Source organism: Rhinoderma darwinii, chromosome 1, assembly GCF_050947455.1.
Source record: "Rhinoderma darwinii isolate aRhiDar2 chromosome 1, aRhiDar2.hap1, whole genome shotgun sequence".
Lineage (NCBI taxonomy): Eukaryota > Metazoa > Chordata > Amphibia > Anura > Rhinodermatidae > Rhinoderma > Rhinoderma darwinii.
The window spans coordinates 388699008-388723156 of record NC_134687.1 but is presented as its reverse complement, the minus strand read 5'-3'; the positions used below and the strand labels follow the sequence as shown (position 1 = coordinate 388723156).

At 39.4% G+C, this 24149-nt stretch overlaps 1 protein-coding gene across 5 annotated transcripts in view; it reads right to left on the bottom strand.

Moving 5' to 3' along the window:
- Window positions 1-24149, bottom strand: part of NTRK2 (neurotrophic receptor tyrosine kinase 2) — a 240212-nt gene that overhangs the window by 138143 nt on the left and 77920 nt on the right. For 4 of the 5 annotated variants that reach the window (XM_075828697.1, XM_075828669.1, XM_075828677.1 and 1 more), the window contains exons 10-12: window positions 24111-24149; window positions 17499-17596; window positions 13543-13642 (exon numbers count right to left, since the gene is read on the bottom strand). In XM_075828697.1, coding sequence (XP_075684812.1) covers window positions 13543-13642; window positions 17499-17596; window positions 24111-24149 — 237 coding nt within the window. The remainder of the gene's footprint in view (window positions 1-13542; window positions 13643-17498; window positions 17597-24110) is intronic. The other variant, XM_075828691.1, reaches the window with a different exon arrangement.

Sequence of the window (24149 nt, the reverse complement as noted above, 5' to 3'; positions counted from 1 at the left end):
CCTTCTTATAAACCAGGAAATCATGGGCAGTTGATGATGATGACTTCCTCTTGAGTGCCGGGCACGAGCGTGCGCGCGCACCCTATGGGACACAGCAGACCGGAGCGGAAGTGAGCGCTGGCGTCTCCTAGGAAGGAGATGGGGGCCAGCGCTCACGGATCCATGGCTGCGGGCATCGGGAGGTGAGTAAACCCGACGGCCCGTGGCCGTGGACACTACAATGAGTATACCTCTTCAAAAAAATTTTTATTGCTGCGCCCCACAGTGTGAAATCTATGCCAGCGATTGCTGCTATACATTACACCCGCTTTTAGGAGTAAATTATAAAAAAAAAATTGGGGGCGTGGTGGCCCCACCCTTTTTAAGCCATACCCTCTTTTTAAAAAGTGTCGAGGGTGGCTTAAAAACCCAAAGTTTTCAATGCAAATTGCGACTTTTGCACCTTTTTGCGACTTTTCTATTCAGAAAACTGGTGTAAAGTGGTTGGTTGATAAATTGAGTGAAGATTTTCTCTATGATTTTATACAGAATACTGGAAAACTCAGATCATGGACTTAATTGAAACATGCTGATACTTTTCGGGTATTTTCACACGTCATGGATTTGACAAAGACAAAGTTGGCATGGATTTATCATAAAATCCTCTAAAGAAATCCGCAGCTGACACTCGGATTTCTGCTGCGGATTGGCCAGTGGATTCGCGAACGGGTTTCAATGGATCTGATTTACTGCTTTTCAGAGCAGTATCTGTGTTAATAATGGACATGCTGCGGTAAAATCCACAGAGCGTTCACTATACTACAGGGATATTTCCTGAGTGTGTGAATGATGTATAAAATACCTCATTTACATGCATTGCTGGCAGAATATGAGCAGAATCTGCACCAAAGTCCTGACACAATGCTGAATATGTGATCATGGGACTTAGGCTCTGTTTACATTCTGGTTCTGTCGTGGTGTCCATCGTTTTGACAGGAAAAATAGATCTGCATGTAGAGCTGTTATTCCCGTCAAATCTGATAGCATCTGTGATGGTGGCCCCGCACAGATGTGAACAGAGCCTTAGGCTGGTAACTACTCATTGCGTTTGGCTGTGGGTAGCCCCACTGGAACAGTCACCATGTTTATCTAGAAGCCATGACCTCCTTCTGGTTATCTTGCTGTGGCATTATGGCATTGTGGCATCATTGCTGAAAGGTGAATGGTAGGTGATTGATCCTGCTAACCTGTCGCATTGGAAGATCTGAGTCATACCAGTTCTCGAAGTTGTAAAAGTCTTTCCATTATATTCTGTCTCGGTTTGTGTCCACTTCTGTTTTTTCCTAGTTCAAGTGGCCTTGGGCTTACATTTTGTTATGTTTAATAATTCACTTTCATGGGTTTTATACTGTATAATCTTGCCGACCTTCCTATACTTGTTTCTTTGTTGCTTCAACAAAACTTCAAGAAAAATAAGACTATAAAAGAAGAAAAAAGTCTCCATGTAGTTGTAGGTTTAGTATTATAATAGATTTTTATTTCAACCCATTCCTGCAAATGGACATAACTGTACGCCCATTTTAGCGGTACATTCCCGCAAATGGGCATCCTGTTACGTCCATGATATGGCACCATCCATATGCCTGCACCATCCACAGCGGGTGCCAGCTGTAATATAGAGTCGACATCCCGTTGGGACGGATGAGATAAGAGCTATCTCCGATCCCGGCCTTCTAACGTCTTAGATGTTGCAATGAATAGCGACCACGGCGTCTAAGCGATTGTCCCTTTTGACCCCCTGTGAGCGATTGTGAGAAATTGCATAACAAAATTTAATTTTCCATTTTTACGGCCCAATTCTAATAAATTCCCTGGAACACCTGTATGGTCTAAATTGCCACTACACCCTTAGAACAATTCCTTACGAGATGTTGTTTCCAAAATGGGGTTCTTTGGGGGGGGGGGGGGTTTCTTGGATGTTTGAAAGCCTCTTCAAACATGAAATGGTGCCTGAAAAACATCCTAATAAAAAGAAGGCCCCTTAAGCCACAAGGTCCTCTTTAGTTTCTGAGGTCTGCGTTTGAGTCTCGTAGCTCAACAGGGCCACATTTGGGATATTTCCGAAAACTGCAGAATCTGTGTAATAAATATTGAGTTGCATTTCTCTGTTAATACCTGCTCTGTTACAGAAATAAATGAGTTGAAATTGAATATCTGCAGAAAAGATAACATTTGTATTTTTCACTTTCCCTTTGCTTTAATTCCTGTGAAACACGTAAAGGGTTAACAAACCTCCTAAATGCTGTTTTAAATACGTTGATGGGAGCAGTTTTTAAAATGGGGGTGATATATGAAGGATTTCTAATATAACGGGCCCTCAAAGCCACTTGAAAACTGAAGTGGTGCCTAAATTTATTTTTTTAAATTTTGTTGAAAATTTGAAAAACCGCTAGCAAGCTTATAAGCTTTATAACGTCCTAAAAAAAAATAAATGTCAAAATAGTTGCATACATAAAAGAGACATATAGTAAAATGTATTTATTTCCTAATTTGTGTGGTATAATTTTCCATAATTTCACATCACCTGCTGAGTCCTTTCTTGGAGCACATTTTTTTAGGAGACCGGTATGCTGTGGCACATAGATTTGTTTTTTGTTATTCTTTGGACTGCCAAGACTAGTGAACTCTCTTATTTTCTTTGCGCTTCCCCTACCTGGACCAGTACATAAACGGGAATATTTTCCTTGACATATATCAAGGCAAATATCTCTTTATACAGATTTATATCTCATTCACAATCTGTGGAAGCTGTGTGGTAATTCTTAAGAGTACCCTGATACCAACCTCCAGTAGTTACCTGGTATTTTTTTTTTACAAATAACTATTTTAACTAATTTTGAGTTAAAGACTGCCCGACGATCAGCTGACCACAGTGGGTCTGGCTATAGAAACCCTAGGAGATCAACTATTATTGCCCTGCAGGGGAAACACATGAACAGGCAGAGTGAGGGACCCCTTCGATATGACGTCCATATGCCCTAAAACGGCACATGGAAAGATGTTGTCTTCATGATACAACCCCTTTACAAGAAAATGTTCTTTAATAAAGGTTTTTCAGTAAAAATTGCATTTTTATTTTCTTTTCTTAAAGAGATCTTGCCATTTTTCTGTTTTGCAGTAGAAGAGGGAAAACTTATGTTTATGCATTTAAGAAGATATTTTATACTAGATTACAAGTACTATATGGGATAAAAGTATAAAACTGTCAGCACAGTAAGGAATGGGTTGTTGATATATATTTTTATAACTAAATCGAGAGCAATGAGCTTGTTCTCTACAACAGATTTATATAAATTACTATAAAGGCACTTTACACTTGTCAATGAGACCAGCTGCGCTGCTAGTCCATGCAATACCCTGAAGAACATTCACACTCCATTCCTTAATGTGACCAGCTGGACATATAGAAAACTAAGCACTTACATGCTACATTCCTAGAAAGGACCAACTTAGTAGTACACCATAAGCCATCATCATGTGAGGTGCATAAAGCCACCGCCATAAGCTGTATGTTCTCTTTTATAATTTGGTAATCACATATCAAGTCGCAGACCAGTAGGCAACAGCCAGATGTGCCATGGCTGATACCCCCCTGGTTGTGGAATACTGGAGTAGACTAAAGAAACTTTGACTAAATAGTCCCAAAAGAAAGGAAATGTTGTAACCCCCATTACTAAGGCTTATTTGGCTTATGTACAGTATATAAATGGCAATTACAATGGTTGTTTATTTGCTTGTGGTTATAATTAATTTATCCTAGAAATTAGCTCTACTTGCACTGATTTTATGGCAATCTTGGGATGGCTCTGTGCTTGTATACAGCAGCTAATCTATACTAGCAGAGTTGCAGTGTAAAGCATAAGGCGAAACAGAGAAGTAGCCTAAGCCTATATGAGACTGGAAGAAGAATTTAGACTTTGAGTAGATAAACTGGAGTTACAATTGATAGCTGTGCTCTAATGGTGGATCCAAGTAAGCATTAAGATAGACTTGCATATCATTTTTAAAGAGGACCTGTCACTAGCTCCTACAAGGTGAGTTATTAGACTGATGTAATTACCGCTGTGTTTGTGAGTCAATCAGTGTTTGCTCCTTACTTCTGCCTGCCCCCGTTGCTGAGATATTGCCCCCCCTTATCTATTAAACAATATGTAAATGAACCGCTGGCTAGCCAAGTGGGTTTGTCCACCAGCGATTCTCAATGGGCGGAGCTAGCAGAGAGCCTTTGACACTGACCTATCAGCATGAGGCTGTTTCCTCCAGACACTCCTAGGCCAGTGTCATCGATTGAGTCTCAAGTCCACAATGACCCTATTGTTTTCCACAACAGGATAAGAATAAGTTGTGTTGAATTTTTTTGGCTTATCTTCTAGTCTCTGTGAAAGAAGGGATGGCAGGGTCTGCCAGTGCTCATAGATATTACGTTGTAAGCACATACTGGCAAAGTTGGCAGGGCCTGCTAACAATACCTCTTATGTCAGCCACAATGCCCCCAATTAAAGTCACAATGCCCCCTTCTCGCTTACCTGCACTGGGTGGGCTTAATGGACCTAATGATCTCTGCGTTTAACTGTTTCCACATCCTTAGGGCGTGATCAAAAGTGGCAATTGCCAAACTGTGACACCCACAACACAAGGCAAAAGACCAGTTATACAGGGTCCTAGTGCCCGGGTCTAACAAGACCACTGCTTTGATCTCCAGTCCAAGTTCTATCAGGTAACTGCTAAAAACATTGTCCTAAAATAAAACTAGAGATCTACTCTATACTACACAAAAACGAGTACAAATAAGAACAGTGCATTTGCCATGTCAACCAATGAAAGTCTACATGTCATTTTGCCATACAATGTTAGAACATGAAAGAAAGCGTCTGATTAGTTGTTTTCGCTGGTTCCACACATTTCTTAACTAAATACCTATGATCATAAAATTGTGTTTCACTGGATTTATCTGTCTTTGCAATTCACTGGAGAGAAAACATTAGTAGCCATGTAACATTCATCATGTTTTTAATCCCACTGATTTTCCTATATTCTCCACTTTATTATCAGTTGAACAGTTCAGCTAGTCTATCTGAAATATAAGAGAGGAGAGGAAATGGATAGTGTTCTCTAGAGATTCACAGCCCAGACACAAGTCCATATTAAAATTTCGTATTCACAACACCAGATGTGTAGAGAAACCTATTGTAAATGTCAAAGGGAGAGATAAATATTCTTACAGGAAAGATATTTGGAGGGGGAGGCTTGTGTTATTGCTAGCAATTAAACAGTTAAAAAATACTCTACATTTTCTGCTTGTTACCCACGTTCAAGCTGTCATCCTTTATACTACATGTATTAACTATTTCTTGGAATACTCTAAACATTTTTTGAATAGATTTTGAAAATTATTTTGGCTACTTCTTTATACAGAATTGGACCAAAGTAATTAAATGACCACCACAATAACAACCTGTTCTGGTCCAAGGGTCACATTGTCAGATTGTACTACTCCCAAGGCCTGCAAATTCTGGGACTCCCAACTGTTGGGAGAATGGGGGTCCCCTTCTCCCCTGTTCGGCACTCCTGAGAAGAGGAGATGAGGTGGCTGCTCATGGCTCTTTCCACTGTTATTTATGGGAGTTATAGAAACAATAAAGCATTTCATGACTCCCTAAGAGTGCACTCACATGTAAATTCTAAGTCCTACACAGATTCATATGACCAACACAGGGAAGAAAGAATGAACCTGCTGGCTAATGGTGGCACTCTTTTCTCTGCATTTCACTGCTGTGTCTTTCTGAACCATCAGGACACAGAGAAACAGGTCTGTGTCCTATAGTTGGGGGCCCACACAGAATGGCGTTGTGGCCTGCAGGATGTGAATAGTTTGGGACTGATGGCGCTAACTTGAAAAAATGGTACAGATTATAATTAAATCCCATTAATATGAAGTCCGTTTTAAAATGAAATGTTTGTGGCTTGTCCATTTTAGAACAACTTGCATCTTAGAGTTCTATCTTTTGTCTATGGACAGCTTTAGACTGGTGCAGCTATATACTATGATAGATACTGAAAAAGGCGCAATCCAGAACAACAACATAATTGTGAATGTCTAGTTGTACTGTTTAAACTTATGTAGAAGCTACTACCTATAAATAATGGTTACTTTCTATTATTTTCTTCACTTTGGCTGCTTTTAACTTTGCTATCAGTGATTTAAGATTAGTTGTATTATCATGGTAGTCTAAAATCTAGTTTTGTCTCATCAGAGCTCCGGCTTCTGCTCTATCCCCAATGCTTTACACTGATACTCTGCGGCTCAGATTGACTGCTATGTATACACATCGGCCCAACACAAGCAGAAGAGTACTTGAAGCTCCTGGGCCCCAATGCAAAATATGTAACAGGTCCTCATCTACCATGGTCCATTTATAGCATTGGTGTCTTCGTATGTGGCCATGGGGCCTTTGGGCCCCTCAGGTGCCAGGACCTGGCTCTGACTGCTACCTTTGCACACCCATATCTGCGCTCCTGACCACAAGCTCACCAGGAATTACAGTGAGGACCAGTGATTATAAACTACAAGCAAAGGAATCACCAGTGAGAAAAAGAAGATTATCAGGTAACTACAACACATATACTAAGGCCAATCTACAAGAAGGGATCGCAGTGGTCTGCTTTGTCTAGTTCTCAGACACCAGCATCAGCACAAATTACTGTGCAAAAAAAGTGGAATAGTAATGCAACGTTTAATATTTCTTTTCTGCAGTGAATGTACCATCGGTGTTATCACATACAATTCACACGAGAAGAGTTAAAACGATCATTCTGTATAAAGACAGACAGTAAAAATGCATTGTTAGGCTGTGTTCACATCAGCGTTGTCTTTCCGTTGAGAGGTTCCGTCGGAGGCTTCCGTCGGGGGAACCCCTCAACGGAAAGGCAAACAGAAACCTTAGCTTCCGTTTGCATCACCATTGATCTCAATGGTGACGGAAACTTTGCTAATGGTTTCCGTTTGTCACCGTTGTGACAGGGTTCCGTTGTTTTTGACAAAATCAATAGCGCATGTGAACAGGCCCTTACTCCTATTCTTCCTAGTCTATGGACTCTATATCCTGACATGTGCTTTATATCATCCCCCCAGAATCCTGGAGAGCTTCCAATCAATATGGCAGCACCTGTTCATCATGTGGATATCTGGTCCTCTAGTGTTCTTCTCTTCCTCCCCAATATTTGCTGCTATAGCAGGTTCCCTAGTCACGCACATGAGACTTTTACGATATGTAATGTTGTGTCATAATGGTTCTATATATTATGTTCTATACATCATGAGGATAAGCAGACACCACAATTAAAATGATTTTGTAAAGAGTTTATAGACTAGTCGTATAATCATCTTTGTCATTGTAGTTTCCAGAATATGAATCTCTGCGACTGACTCCATCACTGAGACTAGTGGCTTTCTGTAAACTGGTGCTGACTACTGTATTCTGCTCAGCCCTAGTAATTGATCAGTAGACTACACAATAACGGAGAATAGTTCATAATGTCTCTGGAGAATAAACAGGTCAATTTCAGATGAATACCACAAAATAGCGCAGCACCGTTTTCTGTCAAAACATATTATCACATTGGATAACTCAGTGTCACAGACAATATTAATCCTGGATGTGGCTTTTAAACACACAAATGCAAAAAAAAAATGTTCCTACATTACTGCATAGCAATTCTTGTAGCTCCTACATACCCATTCTAGCACTACATCCATCTGAACACATTTATATGAATATTTTATTTCCGACATGGTACTGTAGCTCTAAATGTAAGATTTGCTTAGATTAGAATGGATGGATGAAAAAGAAAGAAATAAATAATATTCAAAGTGAAATATATGTACATGTAATTTATCCAGCTATCTACCATTATCACTCCTACCATTATTTCTTCTAAAGTAAAGGCAGATTTACACGGGTCAATGATCAGCGAACGAGTATTCGTACGAACGCTCGTACCCGATCTTTGCCCTGTGTAAATAGGGCAGCGATTGGTCGATGATGGAGCAAACGCTCGTTCATCGTCTGATCGCATCTTTCATGCAGTCCTAAAAATCATTGTTGTCGGGTAAACGGGATGTGGTGTTGACAATATGCAAACTGTATGAGGACCGACGGATCCTATTAATGATAGTTCGTGCTGTAATTATCGGCGCTCATTATGGCCACATTTCTGCCTGTGTAAACCCAGCTTAAGGCTTTATTTTGGATCCACTTTACATATTATATTAGATACCTGCTTTGTCAGGTAATAACAATATTATTAAGCACAGGAGTCATTCGGATGATAATAATAATAATAATAATAATAATAATAATAATAATAATCTAACTTCTTTTTCAAAAAGGCAACATTCTAAGAATTAATAAAACCAGAAACTTTATATTAGAACTATAAGGACTATAGGTTTAGAAAGTATAGTTTGTAATTGGATTGAGAATTGGCTCAGGGACTGTATCCAGAAAGTTGTGGTCAATGATTCCTACTCTGAATGGTCCCTGGTTATAAGTGGTGTACCCCAAGGTTCCGTGCTGGGACCACTGTTATTCAACTCAGGGGCATAGCTAAAAGCTCATGGGCCCCGATGCAAAGGTTCTTCTTCCCCCCCCCCGCAAACTTCTCATGGCCGATGGCCCGCAGCTTTCAGCTGCATCGCTGGGTCTCCTAAGTGATCCAACAATGCAGCTCTAGCAGCCAGGGGTGTCACTAAGGTCTTAAAATGTCAGGGGAAATAGCCCCAATACATATATGCCCCCCCAACAAAATGTGTGTGTGTATGTATATCTGCGTGTATGTGTGTGTGTATATATATATATATGTATATATATGAGACAGCATATATATAGCAATACGACCCTATAGCTATGGATAGGATTAGATACAGCGGCTCAGCAGACAGTGTCACACATGATAAGATTAGATACAGTGGCCCAGCAGACTGTATCACACATGATAGGATTAGATATAGGGCCCAGCAGACTGTACCACACATGGTAGGATTAGATATAGGGCCCAGCAGACTGTATCTCGCATGATAGGATTAGATACAGTCGCTCAGCAGACAGTATCACACATGATAGGATTAGATATAGGGCCCAGCAGACCGTATCACGCATTATAGGATTAGATACAGTGGCTCAGCAGACAGTATCACACATGATAGGATTAGATATAGGGCCCAGCAGACCGTATCATACATTATAGGATTAGATACAGTGGCTCAACAGACAGTATCAAACATGATAGGATTAGATATAGGGCCCAGCAGACCGTATCACACATTATAGGATTAGATACAGTTGCCCAGCATACAGTATCACACATGATAGGATTAGATACAGTAGCTCAGCAGACAGTTTCAGCAATGGTAAGATTAGATATAGGGCCCAGCTCGCTGACATTGCGGCTCCAGCGCTAGACCTAGGAAAGGTAAGTGTAAGAATTATTTTCCTTTTTTATGTGTTACTAATTATTTTTGTGTTTGTGTTTTTTTACAAGTTCGGTTGTTGGACTACTTCGGATTTGAGGACTTCGATAACTGCGTTTTTTTTATTCTCAATAAAATGGATAACGAGGATTGTGAAAGGGATTTTAATATGTCTTTGTATTTTTTTAAACTTTATTACTACCTCCTTAGTAATAGCCGCTGGCTGATTGACAACGCCCATTACTAAGGCTGGTCTTAATGTTAACATGAAGAGGCTGACACTAACCCCCATTATTACCCCAGTACCCACCGCCACCAGGTGTACCAGAAAGAGCCGGGTACAATCCAGTACCTGATCATCTGTAGTGACGGAGGGGCATTGGGGCGGCCGCAGGCTGGTATTATCAGGCTGGGAAAGCCCAAAATCAGTAGCCATTCGCACCCTGGTAATATTAGCCTGCTGCTGCTGTCTTGTATCTGGCTGGTTATGAAAATGGGGGAACCCTACATCATGCTTTCCAATTATTTATAAAAAAAAATGACGTGTGGTCCCCCCCATTTTTCATAACCAGCCAGATACAATGCAGTAGCGGCAGCCTAGCATTACCAGGGTGGGAAGGGTCACTGTTTTTGGCCTTTCCCAGCCTAATAATTCCAGCCTGCGGCCTTCCCAGTGCCCGACCATCACTACAGATGGTCGGGTACTGGATCGTACCCAGCTCTTCCTGGCAGCCTTGGTGGCAGTGCGTACTGGGGTAATAATGGGGGTTAGTGTTAGCCTTTTCGCCTGCTAACACTAAGCCCCACCTTAGTAATGAACGCTGTCAATCAGTCAGCGGCCATTAGTAAGGTGGTAGCGATAAAGTTTAAAAAAAATACAAAGACATAGAAAAAATAGATTTATTGAAATAAAAAAAAACCACACAACCCTCATTAACCATTTTATTGAGAATAAAACAGCCATCATCGAAGTAGTCCTCGAATCCTACGTAGTCCAATGATCAAACCTGTAAAAAAAAACTAAAAAAAAACATTAATAAGGGCCAGTTCACATCACCGCTGCTCTTCCATTGAGGGGTTCCATCGGGTTAGCCCCTCAACAGAAAGGCAAACTGAAACCTCCGCTTCCGTTTCCGTCACCATTGATCTCAATGGTGACGGAAACATTGCTAAAGGTTTCCGTTTGTCACCGCTGCGGCAGGGTTCCATTGTTTTTCATTGTCGAATGCGCTATTGATTCCGCCAAAACAACGGAACCCGTTCACAACGGTGACAAACGGAAACCATTAGCAAAGTTTCAATCACCATTGAGACCAATGATGATGCAAATGTAAGCTAAGGTTTCCGTTTGCCTTTCTGTTGAGGGGTTAACCCGACAGGACCCCTCAACGGAAGGGCAGCAGTGATGTGAACAGGGCTTTAGCTAAAGGGCCCATGTGCATGTGTGATACTGTTTGTTGGACCCTGTATCTAAGCCTAAGTTAGGCTTAGATACAGGGTCCAGCAGACAGTAATCTTATACAGTATAAGATTACTGTCTGCTGGGGCCCTGTATCTAAGCCTAACACACGTTAAAGGGGTTGTCCAGTCCCTAAACATTGATGGCCTATCCTCAGGATAGGCCATCAATAGCTGACCGGTCGGGGTCCGACTCCTGGGACCCCCGTCAATCAGCTGTTTTGAAGGGGGTGCAGCGCTCGTACGAGCGCTGCTTCCCCTTCATTTCCCTCACTCATTTCCCTCACTTGCTCACACTGTGAATCGCTGACATGTCCGTGTCGGCGATTCAGTGTGAGAAAGTCACCGGAATGAAGGGGCAGTAGCGCTCGTACGAGCTCTGCACCCCCTTCAAAACAGCTAATTGGCGGGGGTCCCGGGAGTCGAGCCCGACCCATCAGCAAGACAGTGGTATTAAACTTACCCAACTCTTCGGCCGCAGTGGAGGTCCTCACTCCATTGAGTGTCGGGATGTTGTGCGCAGCGCATAGCGTCGGGACATCATGTGCTGCGCACAGCGCTGTGACATCAGAACCTCCGCTGCGCTCCGAAAAGAGGGAGTTTAAGTACTGTCAGTTACTATAGTAACAGGAGCCCGTGTAGTGTATTACATAGGCCCCAGTTACGCCACTGATTCAACTTATTTATTAATGATATAGAGGATGGGATTACTAGCACTATTTATATTTTTGCAGATGACATCAAGCTATTTAGTAATGTTCAGTCTATGGAAGATGTTCGTAAATTGCAAGCTGATTTGGACACACTGAATGTTTGGGCATCCACATGGCAAATTAAATTTAATGTAGCTAAATGTAAAGTTATGCGTCTGGGTACCAACAACCTGCATGCATCATATGTCCTAGGGGGAGTTATACTGGGGGAGTCACTTGTTGAGAAAGATCTGGATGTACTTGTAGATCATAAACGAAATAACAGCATGCAATGTCAATCAGCTGCTTCAAAGGCAAGCAAGATATTGTCATGTATTATAAGAGGCATGGACTCGCGGGACAGGGATGTAATATTACCACTTTACAAAGCATTAGTGAGGCCTCATCTAGAATATGCAGTTCAGTTCTGGGCTCCAGTTCATAGAAAGGATGCCCTGGAGTTAGAAAAAATACAAAGAAGAACAACGAAGCTAATAAGGGGCATGGAGAATCTAGGTTAGGAGGAAAGATTAAAGTAACCTATGTAGCCTTGAAAAAAGACGACTAAGGGAGGACATGAGTAACTTATATAAATATATGAATGGCACATACAAAAAATATGGTGAAATCCTGTTCTATGTAAAAGCCCCTCAAAAAACAAGGGGGCACTCCCTCCGTCTGGAGAAAAAAAGGTTCAATCTGCAGAGGCGACAAGCCTTCTTTACTGTGAATCTATGGAATTGTCTACTGCTGGAGCTGGTCACAGCAGGGACAGTAGATGGCTTTAAAAAAGGCTTAAATAATTTCCTAGACCCCAAAAAAATTTCCCTTCCCTTTTCCCATCCCTTGGTTGAACTTGAAGAACATGTGTCTTTTTTCAACCGTACTATGTAACTATGTAACTTAAATTGGTGGAATTCTAAAATTCCACTCGGAAATCCACAAATTTTTTTTCACATTTTTTGCCTAGATTTTTAAAATCCCATGCACACATTCTGTGGTATGTTGTGGTAGTCATGAAAGTTATAAAGGATCCTTTTCAATTGGATCCCAATGAGTCCTGATGGATCCCATTGGCTTATAATAGGGTATGTCAGGTCTTCATCGCTGTTCAGTATTTTTTACAGCAAGAAAAGTGCTTATAAAATCGAATACAGCAAATGCAAATAGAGCGCCGAAGACATACACGTTTAAAATATTCAAGCAAATACATTTCTTTAGTACAATAAACAGAATCCTAAAACATTCTAATGACTCCCCCTTATGGTTATATCAAGATCTTCTTACTTGACAAAGAACTTTACAAAGTTGAGCAGCAAATTGAATGACTAGTAATGTTAACTGTAGAAGGACAAGTCTGGTGTTATATAACAAATCTATTTATATGAGTAATAAGACCTGAAGTCATACTAATCCAGACTAGGTAAACAAGAGTCTTTGATACACCTGAAGGCACCTCTCGGCAAGCAAAGCCTGACATCTGTGCTGTAGCAAGCAAGTGATGGCTGTACTATAAGTAGCTGTCACTCGGGACAGTGTTTGTACATTCCACTCTATACAATACTCTTTTTAATTGACCACTGACAGCTGGGACTTGAATTATTGCTTCAGGGGCAAACATATAACAAGTTTAAGGAGCTCATCAAAGTTAGTAAGGGTTCAATCTAAAGTAGCAGTTCTATCAGGTACTTTGCTAAATGCAATCAAGTAAAAATGGATTGCCATAATTGATAAAGACAATAAAAATACACTTTAAACAAATTGGAAAAGAAGAGAAGAGCAGACATTACATACAGGGAATTCTGAGGTAGCATCTTGAAACTAGAAATTAGAATTTCAAGAAACATGCTAAGAAGAAGATAGTAAACTATCAATGTGTCCTACCTTTCAGTCCAAACTTGGAGTGTCTTCCAAACTTTAAGATGATTAACATTATTACCAACCCAGTACAGACCAAGGCTGCAATACCAACAACAACATAAACCTAGAAAAAAAACACACAAAAACAGTTAAAAGGAAAGTTTCTTGTGATCATTATATGTCTGATTGATGATTTAGTGCATATTCTACTTAAAGAGCATTTGTCATTAAAATGATGGTCAGAATGTGAGAATGTGATTCGTAATACAAATGGCTACTTATAAATATTCATTATTCTTAGAATACATCATTTAGCATCTTCCCCTGTCCTATGACTTCACTTTTTTCTGCTAAGTAACACTGAATGAGTTTGGGTAATGCCCTCACTGAACAAGCCTACAAACTTCACGTCATAGACTCATTCAGAGGTAGGCAAATCCATTAGACTCATTTGCCCCCTGACAGAAATTTCCTGAAACATGTAGCAGTGGGACACTTTAAAAGAGATAGCATTTAATTGAGTGGTTTTGAGATAATATATTATAAACTAACATTGTTTGCACCTGGAAAACAAATTGTGTCAGATGTTTTTTAAGAGTTGTAGAATGTTTATCTTGTCATAGATGTAGACCTCACATGAAATATGAGAAAACTCCTAGTATTGCGAACAATCCATGTTGTCAACATTAATATAATGCAACTACATGACTAGTATCTTTACTTTGAAGACAAGACCATACTGTATTTTAGCACTGCTCTTGGTTCTAGAATAATAAAAACAGCCTATCCACTATCTAGTTAAGCCATTACTACTCATCTACCAAATCCCATTAAGCTTTAAACATGTTGTCCATAAAACACCAACCAAATTCCTTACATTTAGTTTACTTTCCTCTCACCTGTAATCAGGATTTTGCCCTGTTCATTTTGCCAACAAAAGCCACCAATGAATTTCTGTGCCAAAACAAAATGTCACTTCTGCCTTCTTCTCTGTAATGTTTTTTTTTCTGCATTTGACACTGATCACCCTCTTTTATCGCAAAGTATACAGTTATCTTGGGACATGGCGTTCTTTTGGTTTTCCTCCTACAGTACCTCTCCTATACTACATTTTAAAGGTCTTAGGCAATGGCGGTACTGTTGGTATTTATCAAGCATCTATAGTTTGCCCAGTAATGCTTTCCCTCTACTATTCTATATTTACCACACTTAGTAAATGTATACCTTCCTTTGGCATCTAACAACTAACAATAATCAGATCTATCTGTCAATTTCCAACCTCTTTCACATTGGTTTGAGATATATACCTTGTAGCCATTCAGCAGTCTTATAATGAACATTAAAACATTATTTAGAGTTAGTTTCCTTCTCCCATTTAAGAACCTAGCCCAATGGTGTATGTTATTGTTCCTAAATCTCAAGCTGTTGACTGATCTTTCAAACTCTGAATCTAATGGTTGCTTCTTCATACCTCACATCTCTAATCTCTGCCACATGGGTAACGTTTCTAAGGTGTACTTCTTCTGAACTCCAAAGATCAATTTGTAATCCATACCACAGTAATTTCCCACTTTAACTACTTCCTTTCTTGTCTCCTAGTAACAAGACTCTAAACTGCAGTCTATCATGAACAATACTGCTTGACCTATCTATACCTTCCATTTTTCTCCATTCACCGGCCTCCTCTACTAATCTCTTTACTAGCTCCCTATGAATCTGAGGATAAAAAACTATTTGTATTTTTCTACTAAATCACAACTATTACCCCTACATCTAATTCACTCAAAGCTACAATTTAAATGCCCTCCCCACTACTCCATTGACTAACTACTGGTCTCCTGTCTCATAACCCATTTTCCTTTGCCTAGTTCAAAGATTTCCCCTTGGCAGAACCCATTATCTGGACTGCATTAGAAATACAAATATCTAACGGACATTCCTCTAGGGGCGATGTCCCACAAAGTTGCAGCATATGCGGATGATTTGCTCTTTATTCTTACCTCCCCCAGTATTTCTCTGCCTAATTTGATGGCGGAGCTGAATAGATACTCAATACTATCCAACTTTACAATTAATTACCAAAAGTCGGAGGCTCTCAATATCGCTCTGTCACAATCTCTTGTGGAGGATTTGTTGGAGTCTTTCTCCTTTAAGTGGGCTAGGAAATCTCTCAAATATTTGGGTGTCCTACTTACCAGTGATTTGTCTCACCTTTATGCGATTAAATCCCCTCCGCTTCTTCAACGCATAAAGAGTGATCTAGAATCCTAGACAACGGGCAAGTTTATGTGGTTTAGTGGGTGCTCGATGTTTAAAATGAACATACTTCCTCAGATTTTGTACCTCTTCCAAGCCTTGCCTGTCCACATCCCAGTCCCTTCTTCCAAACATTGTTGTCCATACTACACAGATTCATCTGGGTAGGGAAACCGGCTCTTATTGCACGTTCTATGCTTTTCCATGCTAAATGTGAGGGTGGTGTTGGGCCTCCTGGATTTTACTTCATATCATCAGGCCTCACATTTATCACGAATCCTGGACTGGTGTAGACACAGTGAGGTTAAACAATGGGTGTTTATGGAGCAGACCTTCATTGATTCTCCGCTGCAGGTAATTCCCTGGCTAGGCAAACACGTACCCTTGTCAGCACGGACACACCTGACTATTGGGCCCACCTTAGCGGTTGCATCACGTATCTTTCCCTGAAAATAAATGTCTCCATCCCCTTCCCCATTGTTCCCTATCCTGGGCAATCCTGTGTTCCCCCCTGGAGAAGAGCGTGGTCCCTTCCAGCGCTGGCTGATGGCAGGTAAAGGTCAAACTGTTCGGGATGGGAATTGGATGTCTAGTCAAATGTTAGCAGCTTTGTCGGACCCTCACTCCTTTACATCATGGCAGGTCACTCAACTACGACATTTTCTCACGTCATTACTGAACACATCGGAATACTCCCGAGACAGGACCCCTTTTGAACTTCTTTGCACTGGCACAGGCACAATACGTCATACGCTATCCCGACACTATGTCCTTCTAAATTCCCCATCCAATCTCACTACGCCCTCCTATTTGGTAAGTTAGGAAAGAGTCTTAGGCCTGACTTTTACTTCTGAACACAAGGATCGTTTATTCACGATGACTCGTGAAATCATCCATGGCAACTAGATTCCAGGAAGCTGGGTTTAAGATTCTATCGCGATGGTATAGAGTGCCTTCCAGATTACATACCTTGATACCTGCGGTCTCCCCGCTGTGTTGGAGATGAGGAGACCATGTAGGCACGATTTTACACACCTTTTGTGAATGTCCGAAGTTGATTGACTTCTGGTCAGAAGTGTGGCATATCACCTCAAAATTCACGGATTTTCCTCTCCCGCGTTTACCGGCCTTCTTCCTGCTCCATCTGTGTGACGTTCCGTTGTCTGCTCTACAGGCGGTCTGTGGTTCACCATCTGGTGAATGCAGCTAGAGCCTGTATTCCCGCGTTGTCGAGACAATCCCACCCTTCGTCGATTGCCATGTGGTTTGGTAAGATACAGGAGATCATGGGAATGGAGGATCTTACTGCATCTATGAAAGGAACTCCTGCTAAATTCATCAAGATCTGGTACCATTGGATTTGATTTCAGTCTTTGCCGGAATATAGGACCATTGTTGTCTCTTAACTCCAATCATTCTGGTCTTGATCTGTATGTTGGTCTCAGACCCCCTTCCCCTTCCCTTCCTTTCTATTTCCGCTTCTGTCTTTATCTACTTCTTTCTAATACTATTGTATTTCATGTATTACGCAAATGTGATATGTCGACGGTGCGTAGCCGTCAAGTTTTCTTGTGCACTTATGCTGTTGATCGTTTTCTCTTTTTTGCAATGCTACTTTCTAATGGCCCGCGTGCCGATGTTTGTGCTTTTTCATATTTGCACTTTATTATCGTATACTTAATATTCAAAATGAAAATAAAACAAAATAAAAATATCATACTTACTGTAATGCTGTCTTCATTGCCTCCATTGGAAACATCTGTTGAAGTGACACCATTGTCTGTGCTGGTTCCACCAATGTCATTAGAAGTAGTCTCATAATCTTAAAACAGAGAAAGTTGACAGATTACCTACACATACTTTAAAGGTTATCCAGTAAAATAAACGTTTCAAACAATTGCATTCAACTCTAACTCCGTGTGAACTGGGCCTTAGGAAGCAGAATAAAACAATGTGCTTAGGTGTGTATATTTGGTATAATATGATTAATTATCATCATCATTATTATTATTATTGTTATATCCACTGTTTAAAATATAAAGCCTTAAAAGGGTAAGATCTGCCATTATGTGGTGATACACAATTACTGTCCTTCAGCATTTCTGTTTCTGAGCACGTATTTAATGACATTGAAAACATCTGATGATTATTATTATTAAAGCAAAATGATTAAGTGAGAGAAATCTTGATTTCTGATGTATGCCTAGAAGGGGGAAGACACCCTTAGTTTACATATTGTTTTGCAATTTTTAAGAGAGAATATATACGTCATATGACAAAGCATGACACAACACAACACAACACAACACGAGACCTGCTAAAACATACTATACGTGTTCAATGTTTACTACAAAAGTCTGAACAACATAAAGAGGGATGTATAAAACATGAAACAATTTCAAATGTCTCTAATTGAAAACTGTAAATCACTGTGATTTAATCTTCTAACATGTTTAATTAACTTATTCCTTGGCAGCATGCTAGGTTCTGTATGTAACTAAAACAGGCATGATGTATTTCTTGATACTATGAATAAAAGGTAATGTATCATTGAATATCATTTTACAGTTTATATTATATATATATGTATATATATATATATATATATATATATATATATATATATATATATATATATATATATATATATATAAAATCTACATAAAACAGTTAAGAAACTTTTGTTAATACATTGTATTGCTTATCTTGTACTGATCCTGAGTTATGGCCTGTATTATTCCCCAGAGCTGCAGTCATAATTCTGCTGATTGCCATTGAAATAAGTTGACAGTCTTGTCGATAGACACAAGTGTAATGGCTTAGCTATGCTCCTATAATGCACTTAGAAGACTTTTTCCAATATTTGATTAATGTTCTGTGATTCGTATATAGAAGACACTTCCTACAATGCAAATTACATCTATGATGGCAATGAATGCTGAGACATTTCAGCTCTGAGTCCTGTGATTATAGATCTGCAGGAGTGTAGCTACCAGGGCAGGTGCTATGTGGCCCAGCAACTAAAGGGGGCTCACCTCCTCTATTAAAGGTATAGCAAAAGAAAGGCAGGGGAGACAGAGCAGAGAGACTCTGTGCAAAGGATATGTAGAGAGGAGGGAGGAAAATATGCAAGGGATAAAGAGACTCTTTAATAATACAAAATAAGTAGAGGCTCACTGGCTGATGGTCATGGCTGTCGCCAAGAGGAGGCTTCATTTTATAGTTTGACATGGGGCCCCATGATTGCATATTTTGGGCTACAATACAGTCTACTTACCTAAGTAAAGCAACTAATTTGCATAGTTATTCAACTTTGAATATAGATTAAATCCTATATGTAAATTACAAAATTGTGTTGAATAGTGTTAATGTCTTTTAACAAGTAATTATGCATTAATAGGCAACTATAATTTCCTTGTTTTGTGATTTTTATTTTATTTATCTGGGTCAGATTGCTTGGGTCATAAAGTTAAATTTGATGGACTTAACATGATGTAAATTTACATTAACGTGAATTTGTCCTTATAAAAAAATTCATTTATTATGTGCAAATATAGAAACTATTTGTCATGGTTGCTCTAAATAATTTTGCCTCACATGCAGTTGACCAATCTAAACATCTGTATGGTGGGTAGAACAAATAGTTGGTTTATGAGCTTCATTTGCGTCATTGGACATACTGTATATGTGATATATGCTCATCTATTGTAGCTTGTGTATGTCTTTTGTATGAGCTCTATGCCTTCATTGTACTACTATATACTCAGTCTGTAAATATTTTTGACACAGTTTTTTTAAAGGAAAAAAAAAAACCTGAAAACAAGTATATTTGCCTATATGAATAGGATAATTAACGCTATACTGTCTCTGCACTTGCTATACTGAAATTGCAGACATAAACGTTACAGGCCTCTTGTGAGGAGAATTCTGCTCCAAATCAGTGTTATTAAAAGGAATCGAGCCATTAGTATCCAACTTTCTTTTTTCCTAACTCTGATAAGAAAATGAAATAGGAGATGTACTGTAATTATTTGCTATAATGAATAGTGTTCCTATGATAACAGTGAATCTCCAGAGTACAGGAACAAGAAGTGTTGTCATGAGAGCACAAGCGCAATAACTCAAGACAGTAATAAGATATGTAAATAAGTAAATGCTCTACCATTTAGGCTTTTAATGAAGTTAGTCTGTAAAATTAAATAAAGAAATGGAATAAAAAAATACACAATGAAAAAGGCCAAACGTAATGATATAAGGATACCAGGACAGGTTGAATACCATTTCCCAATATTTTGCTGATATTACCAGCAGGATGCAGACAAGAATATACAGGAGAGTAAGTTAAAGAAGATCTGTCACTAGTTTAGTAATGCCCTAGCTAATCTAATCGGCGCTGTCACACTTAAAATTGTGTTCCAAAAAGTTTATTATTTTAAAAGTTATGAGCTTTTTTCTAAATATGCAAATGAGGCTATACTTGACAAGTGGGTGTCAACAGCAGCGATTCTCCTGAGGTGGAGCGACGTCACAGCCTTTGACACTGTCCTATCAGCATGAAGCTGCTTCACACAGTGTGAGAGACTGAGGCTGGAGGGAAGGGGGATCACTTCAAACAGCCATATCTCGGGCTGTAGACCACCTAGAACAGCGGTTCTGGTGGCATCTGAAAGATTAGATTCCAGTTCTAGCTGTGAAACAACCGAAGGTATCACCAGTTGAAAATACAGTCGGAAATGGAAGCTGTATACTATATGATCACACTGTGTTGCTGGGCTGGGAAGAGGAGACGCTGTATGCTGATTGGACAGCGTCATACAGAAAACATTACACCGCCCAGAGTGAAAAGAAAGCTTAACCTCCTATTTGGCTATTAGAGCCAAATTCGTATATTTAGAAAAATGCTCATAACTTTACAAATAATAAATGTTTTTGAAAAATAACTACACTGTAGTTATCAGCATTAGCATCAGCATCATAGCACCTATTAGATTAGTTAGGAGACAGGGAATTAATAAAGTAGTAACAGATCCTCTTTAACTGGTTGCCGACACAGGACAAGTACTTGTGTGACAGCCGTCTGTGCGTGCGATCGAGAGCGGGGCAACAGCCTTAATACACAGCCATGGCCCCGCTCTGACAGCGGAGAGGAGAGAAACATCTTCTCTCCGACGTTAACCCTATGAATGCTGCGATGAAAGCTGATCGCGGCGTTCAAGGAGAGGGGACTGCACTTTGACAGTTATTTTCTGTGACGCGATCAAAGCCCACAACTTGTATGGCCAGACAGCCCAGGGTCCATTGAAGGACCCCAGGGCTGTCTGAACTTATTTCCTGAGGTATGTCCTAACAACTGCCTGTGTACAATCAGTGCACAGGCTAATGTACTAGCATATAGATCTATGCCAGTACATTACAGTTACAAAATCAAAATGATAAATCCCTTTATGGGATTAGAAAAAAAGGTTAAATTAATGTAAAAAAAAATTATGTGAAATAAATAAAAAGTTAAAAAAATACAAAGAAACACACATTTTTTTATAATAAACTTTTTAAAATATTATAAAAAAGTCCCAAAACATGAAATAATATAGATATATTTGGTATCGCCACGACCGTAACAACCTCTACAACAAATGTATAACATTATTTATGATGAGCGGTGTATGGTGTAAAAAAAATAAATATTAAAACTTCAGCGGAACTGCTTTTTTTCTGCATTTTCGCCAAAATAAAAATTTATAGAAATGAAACGATAATGTATTTGTACCAACAATTGGTACCTACATAAAGTACAACTCGTCCCGCAAAAAACAAAGTCTCATACAACTATGTTGTACAAAAAATAAAAGTTATGAGCGTCGGGATGCAAAGAGGGAAATGTAAAAAAATTGTTCTGTCCTCAAGGCCAAAATTGGCCGCGTCCTTAAGGGGTTAACTGGTGCAGCATACTAATAATAGACAATTGACTCTGAGTGGTGGATGCTCAGTACTTTAACTGCACACAATATAGTTTTTTAAGACTAGATTCAGTTCATTTTCAGACACAGTGCATTTTTTGATGGGTCTTTTTTTTGCACAAAGTATAAGCAGTACCGGATTTATATCTCATGAGACCGAATGCAAAAATGTCTGTTGCCTTAGACTCCGCCCATCAAGAAGGCCACAACTTAAGTAATTTATGGCTATAAAATGTTTGCCTGCTCTTACAAAATGAAGCATAACACTGTGATGCAATTCTCACAACATCTACCACCCTGAAAATATAATACAAAAAAATACTAAAAACTAAAAATTTCAAAAATACATATTTTTCAAAGGCATAAGAAAGTAAAAGTAACTTAGAAACTCTAAACAATTTTAAGCAAAAGAAAAATTAAAACCGGACCTGGGGAGGTATTGTAAATATACAATGAACAGTCAGTGGCTCCTTTTACCTGCCATCATCATCAAATAATTGTTATGCAACATGGCGGGACAAAAGCTGAACTTTCCATACACAAAAGAACTAGTGTTAGTGTAATAAAAAAAATCTTTATATTAGGGTAAATTCACACTACTGTCAGGAAAAGCCTAATGTTCCTTGTGGTGTAAATTGAAGCTCCTGGGCCCCCCAGATTGCAAAATTTGCAACAAGGCCCCACGTACCATATGCCATGTATAATATTGGTGTGTTCTCATGTGGAAAAGAGGCATTGGGCTCTTTCAGGCACCATGGCTTGGTGCGATTGCTACGACTGTACGTATATTTGGTGCCTGGGGGTTTGGCAGAGAAGATGTTCTCAACAAGGAACTACGTAGGAACATCAGTAAGATTAAGCAAAAAATAAATGCTCTTTCTCGACTGTTTTGTAAGTCCAATAGACTTGAATTGAGAGAGCCGTGCACATGCATGGCTAGCTCCTCTCTTTCTCCCCTCCTACCTGCGCCGCCTGTCTTAGTCTACAACATGGGAATCACAGGGCCTTTTTCCTCCTAAAACTCTCACTTAGAGAGTTACGACATATCCTGTGTATGAGTCCTAAATGTCATCAATGAAAATTACAGAAGTAGTCGAAGAATGTTTAATCTATTTATTAATCTCAAATGTAAAAATATGGAACACTTCACGAATGACAAGCAAATTTGTGAAACATTCCATATTTTTATGTTTAAGGTCAATAAATAGATTAAACGTTCCTCGACTACAGTACTTCAGTACGTCCCGTCTAGGTGTTTGTTTCTCCTTTTCCCTGTTACTGCTTTTTTGTTGAAGTGTGTTCTGACTGGAACTGGAAGACGATACCCTGGAGACTCCAAGACCCATCTTGACACCCTAAGGGTATGTTCACACGGCAGCATCCGTTACGGCTGAAATTACGGTGCTGTTTTCAGGAGAAATGGCATGTGCAGGCGTCTTTCGCTGCGTCCATTACAGACGTAATTGGAGCTGTTTTTCCATGGAGTCCATGGAAAACGGCTCCATTTACGTCTGAAGAAGTGACAGGCACTTCTTTGACACGGGCGTCTTTTTTACTCGCCGCCTCTTGACAGAGGCGCGTAGAAAAATTACCGTCGGCACAGAACATCGTAAGACCCATTCAAATGAATGGGCAGATGTTTGCCGACGCTTTTGAGGCGCATTTTCGGACGTAATTCGGGGCTATAACACCCGAATTACGTCCGTAAATAGGGTGTGTGAACATACCCTTATTGAGCGGCCAAGCTATTGTTATTTGGCATCAGCCCCATAATTATTTTATACATATTGTCCTTTACTTGTATTGTCTAGATTTTTACCTCTCTGAGAGAGAGAAAAGGGCAAGAAAGCTACCTCCATAAAACCAGAAGCGGAAGATGGCTGCCAGTCCTGGGCTAAGTCGGGAGAAAGCATTCTTAAACATATTTTTGTGGAAACAGTACTACTATAACTCCAACTAGAGATAGTACTATTACATCTATTACTGCTAATACAATAATGGTAATAAACAAAAAAAAAATAACAAGGATGGAGCTACTAGGATATGCATTAATGCCCATTACCCACATAAGGCTAGTAAAAGAATAAATGACAGAGCATTTTACTATAGTAATCTCATTTTTTTGCTATTATTGACATGTCTATTCAACATAAAAGTCAGAGCAACAGGAAATAATATATTTTTAGGTTAGTAAATATGTTCCTATGGTGTGTTCCATTGCTTATTATGTGTCAAGTGATGTCATTGATGAATGTATATATATATATATATATATATATATATATGTTTATATATATTTAGATTTATTTATTTAGATTTATGTGTGTTCAATCCCACTCACCCATCCAACTAAGAATAAAATAAATACTTTATATGTACCATAAAATCCAGGCTCAGTAATTGGATCACTTAATTCAC